General features: G+C 33.9%; 1 protein-coding gene across 4 annotated transcripts in view; it reads left to right on the forward strand.

Annotated features, from left to right (window-relative positions):
• The window catches only part of SH3GLB1 (SH3 domain containing GRB2 like, endophilin B1), a 34726-nt gene that overhangs the window by 2552 nt on the left and 7637 nt on the right, over positions 1-24537 (forward strand). The window contains exons 2-7 of one of the 4 annotated variants that reach the window (XM_027597962.2): positions 7851-7992; positions 11240-11368; positions 13658-13791; positions 15264-15356; positions 19237-19323; positions 20923-20946. In XM_027597962.2, the coding sequence (XP_027453763.1) occupies positions 7851-7992; positions 11240-11368; positions 13658-13791; positions 15264-15356; positions 19237-19323; positions 20923-20946 (609 nt within the window). The remainder of the gene's footprint in view (positions 1-7850; positions 7993-11239; positions 11369-13657; positions 13792-15263; positions 15357-19236; positions 19324-20922; positions 20947-24537) is intronic. The other 3 variants (XM_027597973.2, XM_027597981.2, XM_027597991.2) reach the window with 3 other exon arrangements.

The following is a 24537-nucleotide window of genomic DNA, read 5'->3' on the forward strand; positions in this document are numbered from 1 at the left end:
AGGGAGCTGTAGCCATAGGATAGGCAAAAAGTGGTATAACTTAGGCGAAAGTGATAGCAGGGAAGGTTCAGAATCTATTCAGTATTGCTTCTCAGATTGACTCTAGGGTAGGAAGGAGGAAAGATGAGTTACAGATGGCTATAAGGTTTTGGCTTGAGCCATTTACTGAAGAAGGGAAAAATTTCAGGAGGAACAGACTTCAGTATGTCTTTTTATATTAAGTCTGTATCTGTTAGAAATAGATTCTGAAATATTTATGTATAAACTATATCATGTCTGAGGATTGCTTTAAAATATTCCAGAAGAGAGAAAAGGGGAGTAGTTGAAACATTGATGGAATGTTGACAGTTACGAAGCTGAGTTTCAGTATACTATTATACTTTTGAATGTTTGACATTTTGCACAGTACTGTTGTTTTGTTTTTATTATTATTATGTAAGGAAAAAAATAATTCCAAAATGTAACACGTGAAATTTGGAATGTTGTGTGGTAATTTTCAACAAAAACATTGCTTTGTCATTTTAGTATTTAGTCAATAACTGAATTTCCAGTCTAAATTGTGTTGACATCAGTACAGTGTCAAGTGCCAAGTTTCATGCTAAGAATAGGGTAAGAGCTATGCCAGTTACTCATAAGCAATAAGAACAGTAGGAATGGAATTTAGCTTTCACATTTCTAAATAATTTCTATTCAAATCAAATTATACCTTAAGGAACAGGCCATTCTTTGGGTGGCCAACTGCCATATCTTTTTTCATTTTACTTAAAAATTTTTAGGTTAACAAATAAACATTCCCTGTTTTAAATACAAATGGGTTTCATCATTCTCTTCTCACTCATAAAATCTGTTTATATGCCTTACAACTTTGAAAGAATGTTGAGGTAAAAATGTATAATGAATAGATATATTCATTCCTTAACAGTCTGTTTGGGTGCTTTTGTTATTCTTAACTCCCTCAAAGTAATAGAATACAAAAGCATCAGGTACTTTGTCCTCCATAAATTGTTACTTTATTAGTGTCTTAAAAGCCATTTATTTTTAGTATCTGTCTTTTTGGTCCAGACTCCTTAGTTGAGCATTACATACCCCTTTCCAGCCTTGTTTTTTCTCTCACTCATATATAAACACTGTATTCCTATCAAATTATTTTTTAATTTCCAAAATACCTTGTACTTTTCTAACTCTAGACTTTTTGTTCATACAGTTAAACTCATCATGAATGTCCTCTACCCCCTCCCTCTTTGTGTAGTCTTTCCTTTCCTCAAGATAAAACTTAAAAGTCCATCTCAGACCACAAGAGCTTGATGTGAACTCCTGTGGCATTTTTCAATTCTGTATGATCATGTGGCATTTTTCTTCTAATAAACTGTTATGTAAGGTCCCTGGGAGCTATAAAATTCTGTTTCTCTATGGCTTTCCCATGTTTATTAAGTTTGTATATACTCTGTTTCTTATTCCCCTCTCACAGTATCTGACAGTGTTCTTTTAAATTTTTTATATCATTTCAACCAGGCAGGGTATCCATATGCAAAGTTTACTCTTTGAATCATTTAGCATGTTAAATAATTTTGTTCTTTTTATTAGTATTTTTTGTAACATTGTATCTGCTGAACTTGAAGTTGACTAATGCCAGTCTAAAATATTAAACTGTTTAATTCAATCTGTATTTATTGAGTACCTCCTAGGTGCTTGGCACTGAAGTACAAAGATGAATGAGACTTAGTTGCTGCCCTCAAAGACTTCATAGTCTAGCCCCATTTTGTCATAATTACTTTTTCTTTGTAGTAAATATCCATTTTTTGAAGTACTATTCTGTTACTTCATTTGATAAATGTTTCAAGTGGACACATTTTTACTTCAGAATTGATATTGAAGCAAAACTTTGCTCACCATCTTTAAAATAAGAACATACACTTTCCAAAACGAAATTTCAACTTCAATTACTTAGGAGTTTCATTTTAATTTTAACATTTCCTTTGAACCTAACTACTACATAGTTATACTATGGACTTCATGAATGCCAACTGTTTTCTGAGGGGGGAAAAAAGTCTTTAAAATTTAGTTGCAAGCTTGGCTTTCATCTCTGATTTAATTTAGCAAACAATGGTGTGTCTAACCTGGAGAGGTAAAAATGAATATGATGCTGCCCTCAGCTAACTCCTGTTAGATCCTATCTGGATGGAATTCCAACTTGGCCAAACATTGGTCCAAGCCCTTTTGAAATCCTGTTTCCTTTATGGAATTTAAACTGTAACAACTTCACCATGTCTCTCAAATTCTAATAAACAAAACATGTCACATTCAAAGTCCATACATTTTCTCATTATGTAAAAACTTTGCATATTTACTGTTACCCAAAACTTCATATCCTTTGGTGTTATTGGTTTTTAATTTAGTAAACTACTAGATAGAAGATGGTTTGTTAACCTGATGTTAAAATAGTCATCTATGAGCTTAGAACAGTAGTTCTCAGTCTTAGCTGCACTTAAAGTTACCTGAGGAACCGTTACAGGCTATACCCCAGTCTAGTTAAAATAGAATCTTTGGGGTTGGATTTGGCATCATTGTTTTTGAAAACTCCCCAGGTAATTCCAAAGAGCAGCCAAAATTGAGAATAAGTTGAGAAGTATCTACTTTACAGTTTACTAACACATTATAATCAGAATTTGTGTTATACATTTTTCCCCCAAGAAGTTTAGATAACTTTTAAAATATTATCTCACCCAAAGAATTGATGATGAGAGTTCATAGTAAATAGATGTCTTTCATCACAAAGCCTTTTTATTTGTTGTCCTTTTCTCTTTGTGGTAAAGCATGGTATAGAATCCAGGCTCCATGTTTTACACTGTAGGCTATATGCCTATCCTGTAATAAAGAAAAGATCACAGTGCCTGGCATAATGTGGCTGACTCAAAGACAGTCCTTTCCTTAAAGCAGCGTTTAGAGAAAATATATAAAGAGAGGGGATTAAGTTTTCTGTTCTCATGTCATTTTACTGTATTACTAAGGAAATAATTATGAAAGAACTGTACATCAAATTATGTCGTGGAGAACATTGAATTTGGATTTCTGTGACATATTCTGACTTTCATTGTAGGTTGTTTTCACAAAGATTTTTATTAAAACTACTAAACATTAATTAAAATGCTTAAAATCAACTATAGTTTTTAACAGCTGTTAGGAGACTACAAACAGTAATGATTTTGGACTTAAATATGCTGAAAACTAAAAGTTTTAAGAGTAAAATTTTAAATTTTTGGTATTTAAGAGAAGGATTTTTAATTTTTTTTTAAAGAAAGAAAAGGTCTTTTGTCTTTCTCAGAAGCATACCATTATTATCATTTTATGTTTCTTAAGATCATAAAATCCTTGATGGCAAGAACCATGTCATGTGCTGCTTCTACATCTCACATATAATAGAAGAAAATATATACCCCATAAGTATTTTGATTAACAATTGAAACCTAAATTTAGTTGATATAACTCATCATATTCTATAATAGATGCTTTGTTAAAATGTATTAGAGAAAAATGTATGTATTAAATGGTACTGTATTGTTAACTTATAATATGTCATACCTTCGGATTAATGATGGAAAAAAAATCCTTAAACCCCCACAATAAAATCATGGGAGATACTATGTCTTTTACAGTTAGGTATTTAATAAAATTTAAATGTGTAATTTCAACTTAAATATATGATAACGTTAGCAGTGTTTTTTTGTACCCCCAGCCTTTTTTGTTCATTCCAGATAGGATTAAAGTTACCCTTAATTTGATAGTTACTGAATACATGTAGGAAGCTGAGGTGGGCTATAAGATCCATCTGACCAGAGTGCTATGAACAAAGACACAGGGGCAAGGAAGAACTGAAATATATTTGTATAATGGTAATAGAAAATGTTAATTTCTTGAAATCAGCAAGTATTTACTGGAAGTCTTATAGTGTAATGAGACTATGATTGAATAAACATGTGAAATTGAAACATGACACTAATACCTTAGGCAAAATGTTCGTCAATAAAGTTTTGATTCTTACCTACATATTATAAAGGGGGTTTTTTGGAGTGTTTGATATAAAATGCACAGCTTAATCTATGGCATTTTCTAATTTATGTTCATCAATAAAGTTTTGATTCTTACCTACATATTATAAAGGGGGTTTTTTGGAGTGTTTGATATAAAATGCACAGCTTAGTCTATGGCATTTTCTAATTTATACTATGCCCTGATACTGTTAAAAATACAGAAGTTTAAAAAAAGTTCTTATAAATCATCTTATTGAGAAAAGAAAACGTTAAAAACAAAAGATAAAACAAGACCATATATAACATACTGCACAGAGTTAGGTAGAGTAAAAGAATAGCAACTGTTTTTACTCTCAGAAAATGCAAGTAAATATCAGACTTTATTACTGGTACTTAATACACTGCTCACGTGGGCTTTCCTACAGAACTGCTGTTTTCTAAACTGGTTTTTTATAATCAGACTTTATCTCACTCATTCTTAAGCATTCTTTATATTTTTGGGTTTTGTTTTTTGCCCTTCTGAACTAAAATACTAAAAACCTCCTTATAGTGTTTATGGGATCTTACATAAGTCAGTTTATTTTATTTCTTGCTCAGACTCCTAAAAAATGACATGTTGCAAATACTGAGCTTGGCACTGTTACACTTTCACACTCTGTCTTTTCACTAAAAAGCAAAGTATTTAATGAAAGATACTATAAGGTAGTATAATGAGAGTCATAGAGAAAATAATTAAATAATTAAGCAAACGGGCCTTCTCCTGACCTGAAGTTTTCCAATAATTAACTTTCTAGTTAACTTTCTGAAATATTGGAGAAAACTTGCCCTGAAACCTAACTTGTGTTAGATAAACTTACTGATAAACTACTGTTTATAAGTTGCTATTTATAAACATTTTTAAGTAATTTCTAGCCCATACCTCTAATTCCAATGTTTCTAAAACATCTTAAAGTTGTTTTTTTAATTTTTTTATTAACATGTATTATTTGTTTCAGGGGTACAGGTCTGTGATTCATCAGTCTTATACCAATTCACAGCGCTCACCGTAGTACATACCCTCCCCAGTGTCCATCACCCAGCCACTGTTAGATAAAGTTTAACATGATTTTATGTCCTGAAGAAAATAGGCCTGTAAGTTTATATTGTTTAGATAATAGTTTTCATTTAGCTCTCCTGTAACAGCAGCCATGTCTTCTAGTTCTTAGCGGAGTGCCTTGCACAAAAACTGACCTACCAAATACGGATTTTTAAATTATGAGTCTGTGGATTATTGTTTTAATCTGTTCTTGGTTGTTAAATATAAGGACTTCTATAAAAAATTAACATGTATAAAAGTGGTGCTAATGAATCTTCTAGAAATGAAACTGGAAGATAAATCATCAGAGGACTCTCTACCCTTCCCTTAGAATCCCTCATTTCTTATCATTCGCTCTCAGGTCAATTGTTACCTGCTCAGAGAAGCTGTTTCTCTAACCACGCGCATCTCACACTCAAACTCCTCTTCCCCCCCTTCCAGGCCCAGGTTGCACATCGCTGTCCCCTTGAAGCCTTCCCTGATTCTCCTGTTTTCCCCTCTCCCTGCAGATTAAATTCTTCCTTCCTCTGTACTCAAATTCATTAATTCATTCAGTTAAATGTTCAGTCACTCAAGAAATAATAGGACCCCTATTCAGTCCTCTGTCCACTGTCTTTTTATCTTTATTATCCTTATTATCAAATTACTCTTTGTTGTCTGCCCCATTAAAATGGGAGCTTCCTAAGAGCAGAAACCTGTTTTTTCTGGCTGCTGAAACCCTTGTGCTTAGGATAGTGCCTGGCACATATGAAGGTGCTTAATAAATATTTGTTCAAGGAGTGAATCAAATAAACAAATACTCTTCATATAAGTAGAGCTCAGATAAACAAACAAATATACTTTCTTATTAAGGTGCAAAGTTAAGAATTTTTCTCTACTGGTAGATCATCCTGTATAGGTGATGTTCACCTGGGTATATTCCCCCTTCTCTTTCCCTTCTGTTGGTTGCTTTACCTAAGAGAGAATCTAGTTAACCATTAGAGGTAGACTTTGAACATGTGAAATTCTAACCTATCCTTCTGTAGAGATCTATAGCCTCAAATCTTCAGGGATCTGTAGAGAATACCACAGTTCTCTCTTAAAAGTGAAATTGCAGTAGTTACCCAACTGACCTTGGCATCAGGGTTTTGATCTTTTGCCCAATGCATCTCCTATTCCCATCCTCAGTTACAGTACACTGCAAGACTGTGGGCTTAGGCAATAGCTTTGGAAGTGCTATTCCCCATTCCACCCACTGGGTGAGGGCTTGGCTACAGGCCAGTCTCAAAAAGACCTAAGGCCTTACAAAAGCTATTGAAGCATTTATTTCTAGCCCCTGAACAACACCTTCAATGAGGGGTTGTAACCAGACTCTAAGAATAACATTCTAGAGGACTTTTTAGCTAAAATTGTTAGCTGATAATCAAAAGAAAGTATTAGACCAATAAGAAGGATGCTAAAAGAAACAGATAATAAAACTCAGAAAAATGGAGCAGCAGAAGATATTTTAAAGAAATGAAAGGGAAGAAAAAAGCAAGGTAAACGTTATATTCTGTTAGCCAGAAATGGGTCATGACTAATGAGTATAGAATTAGTGCTAGTAATATGCCTCTGTTATGATGGGGGAAAGCCACATATTCTAGAGGAAAAATATACATGATAAACAGCCTGAGTCATCACTTCTAGTATTTAAAAGTCTTCAAAAGTCTCCATAAAATCTACATGGAAATCTTTTTACCTCTTTGTTCTTGTATGGGCAATGCTGCCTTTCCTGAAAAACCAACACACTTAAGGTCATAAAAATTGTTACACTGAGTATATTTAACTACATATTATGATCTTTAAAAAATGCTCCTCCATAGTAGGAATAGTATATGTTCCAAAAGTTGGTCTGTAAATCAATTGTGGAACATATCCTGAAGAAACAAATGACGGTTTCCCAGAACATCCCATAAAAGCCTATCTAACTAGGTGTGATTAAAGTGCCATTAATACAAAGCCACATTAAACATAAGCGGCCCTTTTTTAAATTCAAAATAATAATTACCAGGCACTGAACAAAGTGATTTACATACATACTCTTAATTAATTCTCAAAGCACTGTATGTTATGTATCGTCTCCCTTTAATGATAGAAGATACCTAAGAAAAAAATATTCAGAAGCCTGTTCAGGTCACAGAATTAAGCAGTACAGTAAGGATTTGAATTCAGCACCAACTGACTCAAAGTTCTTACTCCTTACCACTATACTATCCTACCTTTAGATGTAAGAAATATTTATATACTTTATATACCAGGCAGTATATAGATTCTCTGCAGAGTTCACTCCATCTTAGCAGAACTAAGGATATAACCTTAAGAGAAGGTCAGCTTGGGGCACCTGGGTGGCTCAGTCGGTTAAGCGACTGCCTTCAGCTCAGGTCATGATCCTGGAGTCCCAGGATCGAGTCCCATGTCGGCCTTCCTGCTCAGCAGGGAGTCTGCTTCTCCCTCTGACCCTTCCCCCTCTCATGTGCGCGCTCTCTCTCTCTCTCTCTCTCTCATTCTCCCTCTCTCAAATAAATAAAATCTTTAAAAAAAGAGAGAAGGTCAGCATAAGTGCCACAAAAGAGGTATGGATAAATTGCCATAGGGGCAAAAACATTCAAGGCAATGGTTCACAATTATTTGTATGTTCGGGATTGTCTGAGTTTGAGTTTTTTAATTATTGATACAGGTTCCTAAAATGTATTTGAGGTATATTTAATTTTTTTTATAATTAATAACAGTTCACAGAAGAAAAGCTTGGCCAGGCGGAGAAGACAGAACTGGATGCTCACTTAGAGAACCTTCTTAGCAAAGCTGAATGTACCAAAATATGGACAGAAAAAATAATGAAACAAACTGAAGTGTTATTGCAGCCAAATCCAAGTAAGAAACTTTTTACCTTTGTCTACCTTATCGACTAATCTGATTAAAAGTTACCATTAGTAGTGTTTTTTTGATGTAAAAAAAAAAGGTTTTGATGGCTACTGGAAAAGTTTTTGGTTTGTGGCTTTCAGTTGTATGGGTTTTGTGTGTGTGTGTGCGCGCGCGCTTTTGGTGAAGAAGAGGGTGATAAACACTTCTTTGTGTACCCTCTAACAAATTGACTAATTGTGTTTTCCATGCCTTTGTAGAATCCTTTTGAAAATTTCAGGGAATGAATTTTGTTTTTGAGAGAGAGAAAGAGAACATAGGAGTGCCCCCTCCCCCCGACTCCTTGAGGGTGAGGGAGAGAGAGAATCCTAAGTTCAGGTGGAACCCAACGTGGGGCTCGATCTCACAAAACTGAGATCATGACCTGAGCCAAAGTCAAGAGTCAGCACGTAATGGGCTGAGCCAGCCAGGCGCCCCAGGAGTAGCTTTTAATTTTAAGAGTTAGGAAGGGCTGTGAAAATAAATTAATCTTCCTTTTCATATGGAGGAGAATTGTCCCCAAATAATTAAGGGAAAATTCTATGGAAACTTTACATAGTTACCAATTATTTATGTTTATGTTGTTTGATATTTTTACATAAATTATTCCATTTGATTTTTAGACAACTGTAAGGTTTTTCAGATCACCCATCTCAGTAATTTATCAAATAAGGTGCACAATTGTTTATTAATTGCAAATCACAAGTTAACATTTTATACAGTGTAGAATAGCTAATGAGAAGTGGAAATTGAACTAGAATCTGGTGCATCAACACCCCGTCTTTTCACCCTGAGCTTTACATATCAAAACTGAAGAACAAAGGCAGCAGCAAATGCTTTCCTTCCCATTTTCCCCAGTGTTGTGACCATGTTGTGAAATGCCATAAGCTCACTTTTAGATACTAAAGTTCCAAGCTTTAAATTTTGTTGCTATTCTGTGAACCTGAAGCACTATACAAAACATTAGTAATTGTGTACCATCATGGTAACCTTTTGAAATAGGCCTTTTACACTTTGAGTGAGGCCTGTTGTCTTTGGGCACCATGTGGTATTTCTTACTCATTTAAGACTACTTCAATTATATACCAGGGCACCTTAAAAAAGTAGTAGACATTTTTCCTTATGATCCTTGTTCTATCCAGAGTTCTTCACATAAGTAGTCTGTTCTACATGTTTTTCTGAATGGCAAACTCATACACAACTGATAAACAGGAATTTCATTAGTATAAAGTTACAATGGCTCATATAATACAATTTTAATTAGTGTTTTAAGTCTAAAGTAGTAAACAAAATTGGATTTTTTTGTTTGTGCTCTGATTATAAAGTTACATAGATTATGAGTGGCCCCGCCCAAACCTCTTCTTCCTGTAAGCCCTGTAATTTTTACGGTATGATTTTCCAGAACCTAGGGTTTTTCAAAAATATATATTGCATTATAGCAGTATTGCCCATATATTCTTTTAAGATTTTATTACGGTCCATTGCTGCCCTATTGAAATGAACATTTACTTAAAGTATGCCAAATGTTTTATTAACTGAACAAAGTCAACATAGGATTCAACTTTAAACTTTTGACCAAATAGGTAGAAATGCACCAAAGCTAAGAATCACTCTCATAGTCAGAAAATGAAATTCTGAAATGTAATTAATATCTTTTAAATGGTTATGTTTTGAACTGACTCATTTTGGTTTGAACTAATTTAAAGGTTTTAAAAGTCCTGCTTAAAAACTTCTGATGCTGCTCCAGAGTCTACCACATAAACGAGTATTATTCCAGTAGCCTATTTTATGTATTATAATTAATGCTTATGCTGACTCCTCAAGTGTTTCTGTTACTGGTGCAGTTCGCTTTTTAAGTTTCCAGTGCACTGTGTAAAACTTCCACTTGTAGAGTAATTATCTGAGATGCTTAGAAGGAACCTTTTTTTTTTAGCTTCTCTTTAGACTATACATTTGATTTATAGTTAATCATTATTCCTGGAAACTGATCTTTTTCTCATTTGTCTCTCACATACCTATTAGGCAGCTGTGTAAGTGTGAATATTTTGTATATTGCACTAACCAAGCATTTATTCAGATTTTACTGATTATTTTTTCCTTTCCATGCATACTAGCATTCTACTGTTTCTTTTAACCTGTCTCATATTTTAACGAAATCTTTTGAGTGAATACATGCTGAGAGATATCTATATATCTTGTATTTTAAACAAAATTAAATAAAATTAAGCCAAGACATCATATTGCTGATCTCTGTCTGTGACTGGTCCAAACCAAGGTGGTTCTATTCCTTAATTTCCATGCCTATATTTAGACTCTAGGAAGGCGAGAGACCATGTGAGCACGCAAAAGTATGATAAAGGGGGGCGCCTGAATGGCTCAGTCGTTAAGCATCTGCCTTCAGCTCAGGTCATGATTCCAGGGTCCTGGGATCAAGCCCCGCATCGGGCTTCCTGATCTGTGGGAAGCCTGCTTCTCCCTCTCCCACTCCCCCTGCTTGTGTTCCCTCTCTCACTGTGTCTCTCTGTCAAATAAATAAAATCTTAAAAAAAAAAAAAAGTATGATAAAGGTATTAAAAGTATGTGACTCTTTGGTTCTAATAGGTACTTTATATCCATTTTTTCATAGCTGGAAATCCCTGGTTTTGAAATTGAAATGAACATATATTCAAGGTTAAGAATCAGACTTATGAATGGGGCAAAGGCAATGTCATTATATATTAAGTGAATACCAGTGCTTTTAGAATCTCAGAATAATCATCATATGATAGTTTCACTTTAAGTAAATATTTTTGTGCCAAAATATTTTATCAGATTTCTAAAGTATAAGTTTCATAGAGCTATATAATAATGTAACATAAAATTTAATAATTATGTATTAAGATATGTACTTAAAAGCAATGCTAGGGCGCCTGGGTGGCTCAGTTGGTTAAGCAACTGCTTTCGGCTCAGGTCATGATCCTGGAGTCCTGGGGTCCAGTCCCGCATCGGGCTCCCTGCTCGGCGGGGAGTCTGCTTCTCCCTCTGACCCTCTTCCCTCTCGTGCTCTCTATCTCTCATTCTCTCTCTCTCAAATAAATAAATAAAATCTTAAAAAAAAAAAAAAGCAATGCTAACTTCATCTTATTTTACAGGATGATAAATGGGTAGTAGGGGAAAAAAACAATTTTTTAAATAGTTTTGCTTTTTTGAAATCATTGATAATTTTAAACCTTTCTCCTAGATGCCAGGATAGAAGAATTTGTTTATGAGAAACTGGATAGAAAAGCTCCAAGTCGTATAAACAACCCAGAACTTTTGGGACAATATATGATTGATGCAGGGACTGAGTTTGGCCCAGGAACAGCTTATGGTAAGCAAAACGCAAAAAGATCTGCTAAAAACCAGCTTTACTTTTAGATTTTTACTACTTAGAGACATCATTAACATCTACCTAATATTAGTAGAATCAATTTTAACTTCAAATTTTTTATGTTTAAGTTTTGGATAAAGTAAGAAATAGAGATGACCAGTAAATATGAACAGTTCAACTTAATATATTTATATATTCTGAGAATTCACATTTATCATTGTAGATCTAAAAGTTAAGTGAATTCACTTGTACTCCCATTGAATCTTGCAACCTCTGTTATAGTACTTCTTTTGATATATTGCAATTTTTGTTTACATGTCTCCCCTAGATGATTTTTTTTAAGCTTTTTTGAGGGCTTATTTATTTTTGTAATAAAATGCCTGGCACATAGTGTTTGAACACACCACTAATGCTTTCATCACACAATAATGTCAGTACCACAAAAATGTTAACAGTGGTTATCTTTGGATTACATTTCATTCTATTTTCCTCAGATCAAATTTTCTATAATCATGTTTTATAGTTATGCCAGCTTTTTTAGTTGCTATACTCACTTTTTCAGTGTATAATTCTGAAGCTCATTATCCCTCAAATCTAATTTTCTCAGAATATAAGACTATTTCAGATTTCTATAGCTTCTTTTCCTATTGTTCATGGCAAATAATTCTCTTTATTAAGACTTCTGCAGGTTGGTCCTTATGTGACTATGAAATGTAGGTAAATTAAATGATTTTCTGTGTATAGTACTGATTTATAAAATAGTTCATAAATTCTGGAACAAAACGAACTTAAAGTTTTGTTGTTGTTTTTTAAGATTTTATTAATTTATTTTACAGAGACACAGCAAGAGAGGGAACACAAGCAGGGGGAGTGGGAGAGGGAGAAGCAGGCTTCCCACCGAGCAGGGAGCCTAATGCGGGGCTCGATCCCAGGATCCTGGGATCATGACCTGAACCGAAGGCAGATGCTTAACGCCTGAGCCACCCAGGCACCCCTGAACTTAAAGTTTTAATAGTCACCTTTATGTCAGAAGGAAATAACCTAAATACTGTAGAATGAATAGCATTAATCCATTGACTGTTAGATGTACAACTGAAACTTTTACGTTGTGGTCTTCAAAAGGTACTTCTTTGAGAAGTCTGAAAATGATTAAAATTTCTGTAGTTTTATTTCTAAATTTTAACTATTAATTTTAGAAAAATTTTACACATTAAACAAATTTTTTGTGCCTGCTTGTGCCAGAAGCAGTTAGATGCTGGAGGTAATAAAGGTACATGAAGGACACCTAGCCCTTTCCTTCACCAAGCTGAAGGCCTAGTGGGGCACGAACATTCAAAAGCCTTCTAAATTTTTTCCTTTCTTAATATGCTTAATCTGCTTTCACCTGTAGTAACTCTATTGACTGTACCTTGATTTTTGGAATTGGGCTTTGTGAATCTATTTAATTATAATTGATAATAACTAACAGTTGAGTATTTCAGGCATTGGGCTAAACACTACACAATATGTATTATTTCCATAAGTCTTCACTTACGGTCTACTTATAATATAAATTCTATTATCTCCATTTTGAAGACAAGGAAACTGAGTCTTAGAGAGATTTATATAATTCACCTATGATCATATAGCTAATAACTCAAAGAGAGATCTGTATCCAGACATGGAGCTCTTAACGACTATGTTATATTATCTTCCTTGCCAGTCAAATCTAGTCTCATCCTAACATGAGGATTTAAGATCCACAGAATTGAAGCTTCTTAGAGGTAGAACTCGAAGTAGAACCTTTCTTTTTGCTCTATTTTCCACTGAGCTTGTCCTATTTAAACATTAAGGTATATGTGTTGCAAAACATGGATTTTCCTTTAACTTAAGATACAAATATACAATATTATTTAAAGATACTTGAGTCCCATGCATAATATAGAAATAGTAGACAAATTTTGTCTTGATCTACTTATGAAAATATTTTAAGCATTATGCTTTTCTAAACATACCTCCACTGTTTGAGCTGTGATCATAAATACTTTTTAGTGTATTTATCCTCTTTTGTTGCATTGGTTGAATTGGTACAATTAACTGTGATACGATAAGGACTTCTTGAACCTCTGTCATTTTCATTTAGATATTTATAATCTTAAATTTACTTTTAAAATTAAACTGACAGCTAATTCTCTTTGATTTTTTAAGTAAGCAAGTGACAACTAACTTTAAAGCAGATCAGATTGCTGATTTTATTTTCTGACATTACCAGAAAATGGTAAAAAAAAAAAACACTTTTTTCCTTTGCAGGTAATGCCCTTATTAAATGTGGAGAAACACAAAAACGAATTGGAACAGCAGACAGAGAGCTGATTCAAACATCAGCTTTAAATTTTCTCACTCCTTTAAGAAACTTTATAGAAGGAGATTACAAAACAATTGCTGTGAGTTGGAAAATGTTCCCTTTTTTTTAGTAAAATAATTTATATAATTACACTTTTTAATTAATAATTTGCCCTCTTACTGACTGTGTAGATGTAGCAGATTAGAAAATTTAAATAATCTAGCTAGATACATATTCAGCAGAACACAGAGCTACCAAAATAAAGAACTATTGAAGATATATACTCCATTTTTGTATCCCTGCAGTGTGATCGAGATTACATCAATTGTTGTTCATTACCAGCACTAAAATTTGTAGAGAAATTCCTTGAATGATTATAAAAATATGGCACAAAATACCTCCATAGTATAGCCGTGTTAGCTATTCATTTAAACTGGGAGCCAAAAACCTACTTACTGTATTTCTGGCTGTTCAACTTTCTGTTGTTTGCATCCCTAGAAGTCTTGTTATCTTCTCCTCACACAGCTGTATTTTATTGCTGAAGAAATAAATGTAACTTTCCCAAGCCTAATATTATTTTTTAGTTGTTTTTTTTTTTTTTTAAGCAATGGAGAGTGAAGATCTAGGTGGATTTTTTTTGCCTAAGATTTTTGCAAGATTGTTCTTTATTGTAAATACTGCTTTAAACTTTAATTTGCAGATTTCTTATTATAAAATATTCTAGAAACTCAGTATGTGTACAATGAATTTGTCTCTGGGTAAAAAGTATTTTGCCTGAGACAAAGGAAAAACCACCAAGTTGAAATACAATTTAAAAAATATTAGATTGTCAGTAGGATGAAATGTGACATATGAAATCTGAGAATTAATAAAGCAAGCAGTGAATTTTTATAAACTTACCTATTATGGTGAAGTTCCCATGAGGAATTCTGAGATACCATACTAATGTTTATTCATTATTCTATAAATTTGAAATTTCCTTTTGGAGTAATAGAGTTGCTTTCAGTGCTCTGGCACATTAAGTGAGCCTGCCCAGTCCTTGAGGTAGATCACTTGGGGTGTCAAGGAACTTTGACCTAGGCCCATACCTCCTTTACCATGGCACTTCCTAGATAATCTGTTTGAAACAGTTTATCAACCTGGGCATTACTGACATTTTAGGTAGAATAGTTCTTTGTTGTAGAAGCTGTACTGCATTGTAGGATATTTAGCAGCATCCTGGTTTCTACCTAGTAACATCTCCCCACCCCCCAGTTGTGACAGCCAAGATGATAGAGCAAAACATTCCCTAGACAGCAAAACTGCAAAATATTAAAATATGCATTTCTTTGTTTCTGACATCAACTGCCATCTTTCCCAGATTTCCCCAGCATCTAGAATATCTCCATTATTTTAAAATTGAAAACCGTAAGAAAAAGGAGTCAAGTGTTCCTTCATAGCCAATTTTTAATCATTGATCTTTGTTTATCAGATGATTCATGTATTTAATGGAGAATGATACTTTAAATGTGTATGCTCTTACTGGATTTTAGCATCATTAGCCTTTATTTTTTTTCTTTTCTATTTTTATAGAAAGAAAGGAAACTATTACAAAATAAAAGGCTGGATTTGGATGCTGCAAAAACCAGACTAAAAAAGGCAAAAGCTGCAGAAACTAGAGCTTCAGTAAGTAGTGTTTTTTTTTTTCATAGAAAAAATCTTAGGTTGATAAATTTAAAATTTGTAAAATATTTTACTCCTATACCATGCAAGCTACAGTCTATTACTTAGAGTAGAATATGACTTTAGGGTATTGTTTTTGTGTTTAAACAAACTTATCAGAACTTAATGCATCCAAATCAGTGCAAAGTAGTCATATCAACAGGCAGTATTGTTTCAGTGATACACCTGTTGCTAAAAAATAAAAATTATAAGAGCTTCTAAAGCTGTCATGTTCTTTAAATATCCTCAGTGATGATGGCAAATATCCTTTTGGAGATAGGTTTATTATATTTGAAATAGAAAAACAGATAGTAATTAAGATGAGAATGAGTCAAGTTTGAGATTGCTGATGTGTGACCTAAAAATTAAAAATGACGCCTTTTCCACATGTTAGTCAAACTGACTAAAGGCGTCACCAAGAATAATTCCAAAACCATTCAAACAGTTGCAGCATGGACGCCCAGGTGACTATTTTGAAGGGGAGGAAGCCCATTTGGATACATAAGTTCTGGTATATTTTTCATAAAAACCTCAGAATAGTCTTCATTTTAAATGGAGTTGGTTAAATATTAAATATAGTAATTTAATGATTCATACACATGTATTTATAAGTTTCTTAAAAGGTTTTATTTATAAGCTTATTTAATCTATTATTTATACTTTTTATATTTCCATTCCAAAGATGGAAGACATTACTCAGTATAATATAAACAAGTCTGAATTTATTAGAGGAGGCTAACAGGTTAATTCTTAATTTATACTAAGGGATATGTTTTGTCAAGAAGCATGACATTCACCCTGCCTTCTGTTCCCAACTCACTACCACTGTCATCCTCAAGAATCATTGCCTTAAGGAACATAGGCCACAGTGCTGGTGGAAGACAACTGTGACTCCCTTGTTTGGGGAAAGAAGAGGTTGAGACTTGTTTTATAGTGAAATTTAAAACTGGTAAAATTGGTATTAAACAGTGATGTCTTGTGAAAGTACCCGGACGCTTTATATGAGCAGAATAAATTTTTTCTAGAAATACTTTCTTCTAAACAGTTCCCCTTTTGGAGAGTCTGTATTAGTTACTGCTGGAGAAGAGCTTGCTTTGACAAGACATTAAATCCAAATTCTCTGGCTATTTCACCTCAGGATTTATCATGATGTCATCATCAAGAACATCCTAACTTCCCAAAACAGGCTTTTCACAGAATCAGAACTTCAAAATGAACACTGTAGGTGACAAGAGATTCTAAATTAGGATTAGTTTCTAGTTGCTAATAATAGATTTACGTGGTAAAATATAAATTGATTTTTTTTTTTAAGATTTTATTTTATTTTTTTGACAGAAAGAGACACAGCAAGAGAGGGAACACAAGCAGGGGGAGTGGGAGAGGGAAAAGCAGACTCCCTGCTGAGCAGGGAGCCCGATGCAGGGCTCAATCCCAGGAGCCTGGGATCATGACCTGAGCTGAAGGCAGACACTTAACAACTGAGCCGCCCAGGCGCCCCTGAATTGATTTTTAAGATACTAATTTCATAATCAGGAAAAAAAAATGTTAAGATAAATAAGGATCATTTGGAAATAAGTCAAAATCTCTTCATTCAAAATGCCTATATGCACCCAATAATGATTGTGGAATGAGAATACTGTCATCAAGTGTCAGTACAAAACTTTCTTTCATAAGCACTATTACAGAATAATGATAATCTTTTTTACCTGGAAAAGTTCCAGAAAACTTAAGAGATTTAACACCATATAAGGTCCTTTGGTTATTCTAAATTATTTTACCATTGCTATTAAAATGTGTAAGAACTAAATATAATAGTAGACAAATTTTGAAAGATGTTTCCTTTTGATAATATCCAGAAAAGATCTTGACAGTTTTTCTGTGCTGAGTATTGTTGAGGACAGATTTTCTCCATGAGAATTTACATTTAGAATAAAAATGAAAAATTACAGAAATGATTTTATTGAACAATTTCATTTATACACAGCTTTTCTAGAATTTATATATTGCATAAAACGAAGTTAACTATAGCCAAATATTTAAAATATTAGTTTAGGTAGAAATTCACATTCCCTGATTGTAGTTGTGCTCTTTTCCCCTAGATAACCAACCCGTTTTTCTTCAAACTTTATAGCAGTAAGTCTGAAATACTTTAGAAGGGAGAAGTCCTCTTAGTTTATTATTCCATAAAGCCTTAAGGCATGCCTATTATTCTGTGATCTTTGGTGGGTTTGTTTTTTTTTTTTCCTGTATTTCTTTTCTGTTTTACTTGAAGAATACAGAAAAGTAGAAACCACTAGGAGTTTGCGTTTGCTTTTTTTTCTTGACACATTTCCTCGTTCCTAGTTTACTCTAATCCCAGAATTTCTTTGAATTCACTTTATAAATTTCCATGGATTGTTTTGTGAGTAGTTATTTCTCTACAAGTAAGGTTTGGGACCTCTGCATATCAGCACTTTTTTTTTTTTTTTTTTGGTAATTCATTTACTTGTTGTTACCTCTTTTTAAAGTCTATATTTATTGAATGCTTATTTTGTACAAGGCGCTTTGCTGAGGAATTCAGAGATAAATAATGCAAAATCTCTACTGCCCTCAGTTCACAATCTAGTATACTAGATTGAACTTTTTGATGACTTAGCCAAGTCAGTAAAATATTTATGCCTGTATCCAATATTGCTACTTTATTATCTTGTATTTTATTAGTTAGGTTGAAAAATGGTAAAGCAACATCAAAGGCATTTCTCAAAAATACACCAGTTGAACAGAAAGAAAACCTACTTGAATGTTTCACAATGAACAAAAACACAATTTTGAAAATAGTATAAAACTTGTCAAAGAAGCAAAGACAAATAAAATTTCTGCATTTAAATTAACCCAGCTTTAGTCTTACATAAATTTTTTTTTAATTATTTCAGACTTCTGTTAATGGGAAGAAAAAAATCATCTAGTTTCAAAACTCTCTAATATTTAGAGGTTTAGACCTCAGTTTTGGGTATACAAATGTGGAAAATACATCTTCAATAACACAGTATTGTGAATGTCCCTCTGCCCACTTAAGCATTTCCACATATGTCTAAATCTTTAATCTGTAAACTGAGCGCTATCATATAACTTAACCTTAATGTACACATACGAGAATTTAAAGCTTATTAAAAATACAAGGATTGGGCGCCTGGGTGGCTCAGTTGGTTAAGCAACTGCTTTCGGCTCAGGTCATGATCCTGGAGTCCCGGGATCAAGTCCCGCATCAGGCTCCCTGCTCGGTGGGGAGTCTGCTTCTCCCTCTGCCCCTCTCCTTCTCATGTGCTCTCTCTCTCTCATTCTCTCTCTCAAATAAATAAATAAATCTTTAAAAAAAATAAATAAAAAATAAAAATAAAAATGTAAGGATTGACACACCTTTCATACTTCTTCAGGGTATGCCAAGACCTGGCTGAGGATGACTGAGAGAGAACATGGTTGAAGGCATCATACATTCATAAAATAGAAATGATCTTTGAATAGGAAAGTTGTGGGTAGGCAGAAGGGCTTTCATAGGTGAAAATTTAATAAAAATTGTAGGTAACTGGCAGTTTTTAAAGTGATGTTTTTCCTAAATGATTCTAATTTAAAATCAAGCATCAACCATGTTTTTTGTCTTTTAAAAATCTGAATGAATCTTTTGGAAAAGTTGAATAGGCACCACTATGTGAAATTCTATAGAACAACATAGATTTCTTTTTAAGTAGAAAACCATTTTATCAGCTCTCTTAATACTTGTTTGTGTGTCCTTTATTGTGAAGAAGTAACTTGTTTCACTGTGTTCATTGGTATAATGTGTTCTTTGTCTCTTACCTATGCATTTAAGCAACTAAACTCAGCTCGCCTTGAAGGAGATAACAATATGGTAAATTTCTCTTACATGCTCAACTTCCTGCATGTAAAATGGCTGAAGGTTTGTTGGCCTACTGTGTTTTCTACATCTTGAGTAAAGTGCCTTCTCTTGCTATTATCTGCTGTAAAAGTCAAAAGTAGTCAAAGCGTTGAATTCATTAGTCCAACAAAAAATACAGGGAATACTAGCTGAAGTAATATTGGAACTTGAAGAATAGAAATTTTGTATTCTAATTGCCAAATATATTAGCTATGCCAAATTCATATTTTAGAATATGAATTTATATATAAATATATGGTGCCTTTTATACCTAGTAAAAGACATTAATTTAACTGGCACTTTGTATTTTCACTTTTGGCAAAAAAAATTAACAAAATTTACTTAGAGAAAAGTGTAAAGTTTACAAGCTTACTTTGTTTTTCAGTATCTTTTGATGTTTACCTTAATTTTCACCCAAACTCAACATAGAATTAATTTCTTACACAGTTTCATGCCAAGACACACTCACCCCCCATATTTCTGTAGTAGCCAGGCCCTTTCCCTATCCAGTACTAATTTACTTCAGAAAGTTACAGAATAGTGATAGCTTTGGGCAAGAATCAGAAATGAAAATTGTTCTGTAGTACCCAATATATATGTTGAGCTTGATTTGAGGACTTGAGTTTTGAGATGTTAGCAATTTTTAATTTTTAACAAAATAGAAATTCATAAAATCTGAATATAGCCCAAAAACTCATAAACATTAGCCAATCAAAATTTATAGATGTAGTGTTTGGCATCATATTCCTAGATACATTACTTCCATAGAAGTAGTATGGAATCTTCAGTACAGTTAATAAATTCACAGGTAATGACTGCCTTTATTCCATTAGCATTGAGCTAAAAGGGGGGGGGGAATTCATGTAATGGGAAAGTTTATGAACGGAGTATTTAAAATGCATTTTTGTTGTTCTAAACTACTATAATGATTGAAGCCCTGGCTAAATTAGGGCTTTCCTTAGATAGCAAGAGAATGCATTCATTTATTTCCATTGTCCTATCTGTAGGTGAATGAAAATGTGTGAGACTATTTCAGTCATTGGTAACTTCACATATAAATCATAGGTTTTAATTTAGTTAAGAATATCCTAAACAATTAGCAAGACTTTGTTTCACTTATTAGGCATCTGTTTTGCTACTGATGTCATCTACTTACAATAAGATGTGTTTAACTCTGGTCATTTTAAATTCATTACATCTCAAGTTTATTGTGCCCCACCGGTGGCTGTATCAATATCTATTTATCCTTGCTTTATTTTAGTTTCCTAAAATTCTAGAATTTTAGACCTAAATGAGAAATTAGGAATTGTTTAGTCCAAACCTTTCATTTTACAGATGAGAGAACTACAACTTACTCCCAGTTTTAGAAAACTATTACTTAGTAACTTATAAAATTAGTATAAGATTCAAAAATTAATAGTATTGATCCATATGAAGGCATACTTTCATAGTATATTAAGCTGTACTTATTTAGTTACAACTGTTAATGTGATTCTGGAAAAGGAGAGTATACCCTTTGAATTAAAATAATTACATTTTTCTATACTAAGTTGTAGAAAATGTTAAATTCCAACTTTCTTTCATGCTCTATATTTTTCTCTAATTTTTAATGCTGGCTAGATTTGGGCAGAGGAAGTGACAAAAGTAAGTAAATTATTAAACTACAGAATTATGAAACAATTTGTTATTCACTAAATATTTATTGGACAGCAGCCATAGTCTTTGTTACTATATCTTATAAAATATGAAAATTATCATAGAAAGCTCAGATCTGTTTGGCTAGAAGTAGCTCCATAACGCAGTGCAACAATGTTACAGAGATGTGCTTTGCACACATTCTGATACAATGTTATGTTAAGTAGTAATCTTGCCAGAAGACAGTTTAAATACTTGGTTTACTTACATGACAGTTATGTAAACTACAGTTTACACCATGTCTTGTATATTCAGTAATTGAATATATCATATGTCACACAAATGAATTTTGTAGATAGCTGAAGCTTGTTCTCTCCAGTAACCAGAGTTAAGTCTTCTGTCACTTTAGTTGAAACTATTTGTAAAATAGTATTTTACTGCTCCATTAAATACAGGATAACATATATTTAATTTTACTTACAGTTAGGATATGAATGTACATTATTGTACTGTGTAAGTTAGATCCGTTGTTTGTTTTTCAAGTATGTTGTCTACTCCCTCAGTGTCAGACTGTCACTTTTAAAAGCTGTCCATATGGGGGCGCCTGGGTGGCTCAGTCGTTAAGCGTCTGCCTTCGGCTCAGGTCATGATCCCAGGATCCTGGGATCGAGCCCCACATCGGGCTTCCTACTCAGCTGGAAGCCTGCCTCTCCTTCTCCCACTCCCCCTGCTTGTGTTCCTGCTCTTGCTATCTCTCTGTGAAATAAATAAAATCTTTTTAAAAATAAATAAATAAATAAAAGCTGTCCATATGACTGCTACTAGTAGTCCCTCTTTCCATGTTACCATTCCTAATCTTTTCTAGGATGGGAAATAAAATATTCAAGCAAGAATTTAAGGAATAAATTATGACTTTATTGTAGATTTGTTTCACTGTTTGAGGTCTTCAGAAGCATTTTTTATTTACTCCTCATGTTCAGGCCTACCACAATTTGACCTCCAGATGAGGAGGACAGTGCTGAAGATTGAGGGCAGGTGGTAATTGTGGCCCCTGACTTTTTTTCTTTTTTTTTTTTTAAAGATTTTATTTATTTATTTGACAGAGACACAGCGAGAGAGGGAACACAAGCAGGGGGAGTGGGGGAGGGAGAAGCAGGCCTCCCGGCAAGCAGGTAGCCCAATGTGGGGCTCGATCCCAGGACCCCGGGACCATGACCTGAGCCAAAGGCAGACGCTTAACGACTGAGCCACCCAGGCACCACCCCTTTTTTTTTCAAACGTTAACTTTTTATTTTCTGACTTTGTAGGATTGCTGCCTATACAGTCTGTTCCATGTATAAGTTATGAGGGCTTTGATTCTTTGAATTGGAAATCCAGTGTGAAATTGTTGACGCCCACTCTCATCCCCCTTTGTGGAATCCATTTATCAGCTTAGTTACAGGTCTCCCTTGGCCTCTGATTTTTTTCCTGAACCTCTAGCTTGAAGAGGATAGAGTAACGTGGAAGAGAATATAGGTTGAACGATAAAACCAAGGTCTCTTCCACTCTGGTTAGCATACAGATACACCAAAAAATTTCTGATTCTGCAGTCTCTGTGAGTTCGGGAAATATGTGATATGATGGGAAGAAACTCATGAAACAAATATTTACATTGTGTGTGTGTGTGTGTGTGTGTGTGTGTGTGTGTGTGTAAGTAAAACTTAAGAATATATCAAAATGGATTTGGGAAGATTTTTTTTCTTCTGTACTTCTCACTTATGCCATTTTTATAATTTAAAATATGTATAATTTTAAAACTTCATATTCCTCGAATATTTTAAGATTTAAGCCTCTAGAAAAAATAGGTGACAGAACAAGATTGTCACAGCAAATGCCTCAAAAGCCTGACTAAAATTTCTAGTTTACAGTTACCCAGACCTGATATCACAGATCAACAAATTCTTGCCCTTTTTTCAAGTTACATCTTAGAACAATTCTTGCTTCCCTAACCCAAGTTATGTTGTCATATACTCTGGCAGGAGAAAGTCTCTTCCCTAGAACTTTATGTCTTAACTGTAAAATTAAGTCAGGAAATGAGGTCTTCTGGAGGACAGAATAAAAACCCTTTAAATTCACCCTTTTTATCTATCTTTCTAATATGGATCATTCTCTTCCTAGTAAATTGACTATGCCAAACCTATTTCAGTTACCTCTGCCTCTCAGATTAATTATAGTCATTACGTGTGTCAGAAGTGGAGATGGTTTGGGGGATTTGACTACAGCCACCCCAGGCATACACTGAAACTTGTTCAGGAAGTGAGATTCATTTACTTCCTGTCATTTACCTTTTCTAAATACAAAGTCTAAATTGTGCAAAGAATGACTTCCTAGGCTTTGTAATATGGTGCCTTCGTAATTATATTTTGCTCAAACATGGATGACTGACCCCTTATACTTTCTGATATCATTTTAAAACTTTTTCCACTTCATGTTCAAACTTCCCAGTTACTTAATCTGTTACCTAGTTCCCTTGCTTACACCTTATACAGAAATATTGCCAAGTAGAAGGCTTTTCTGCCATTTCTCCTAAAGGCCATTAAATCAAATTGTATTTTCATAGAGACCCACATGGAACTAGTCTTGTTTACTTTTAAAGTTTATTTATTTTTGATTTACTATGGTTACTTCTAATCAAAACTTCTCTGTATTCAACCAAGCAGAACAGTAAATAATGCAAATGTAACACTGAAGTAATTGGTTTTCCTTAACACTTTACTTAGGAGGATCATTGATTCTTTTCTTCCCCTGCGCCTTGATTTTCTACTTCGTACTAGCTTCTAGATGAAGCTTACTTCAGCCCTGTTATCAAAGCACCATGCATTCTGAATTCAGTCAAGTAAAATTTAATTTTAACTCTTGAATTATTGAGTAATTCAAACTTATTTCCATAAATCCAATCTAGTAGTCACTTCTAATCACCTCTGCCAGGTCTGTTGACAGTGGGACGAGAATGACTAAAGCAACTGATGATCTATTTTGCTGCTACTTCCTTTTTGACTGGTTCACTAGGTTAACTGTTGCCACCAAAAAGTGAAGGAGAGGGAGATGGGGTGTGCAAGGAAAAAGTTTAGACCTAATTTTTATACTTACTACAGTCTTGGAAATATTTTAATTACTTGGATGGGGGGGCTATTTATTCTGGAGAGGTAGTAGAAGATAGCATCATTAATGGCATTATCACCAATGATGATTACTAGTGTGGGATAAGCTAACTATTTTGCATGAGCTGTGAGATTTTATTTTTCTCTTCCTCACTTACTACCAACCAACTCTGGCTAAAGGTTTAAGATTTTTTTGCCAGTATTTACTATTTTTAGGTCCTGTTAATTTTTTACTGAACTCTTTTGTCCCAGCACTGACCCTATATCAGAGGGCTGAAGCTAGTGGTAGTGGTGTGCTATTATATACACCTTTTTCCAGCTCTGAGGTCCATGACTTCACCTTGGTAGCTTGAAGTGAGCTGTGGGTGGAGTATTTGAACCATGAAAATCAGCACATTAGAACTCACTCACCCCACTCCCAGCCAGTTTACCAGCACACTACTGATTAAAGGTCCCCCAT

Source organism: Zalophus californianus, chromosome 4 (genome assembly GCF_009762305.2).
Source record: "Zalophus californianus isolate mZalCal1 chromosome 4, mZalCal1.pri.v2, whole genome shotgun sequence".
Taxonomy (NCBI): Eukaryota; Metazoa; Chordata; class Mammalia; order Carnivora; family Otariidae; genus Zalophus; species Zalophus californianus.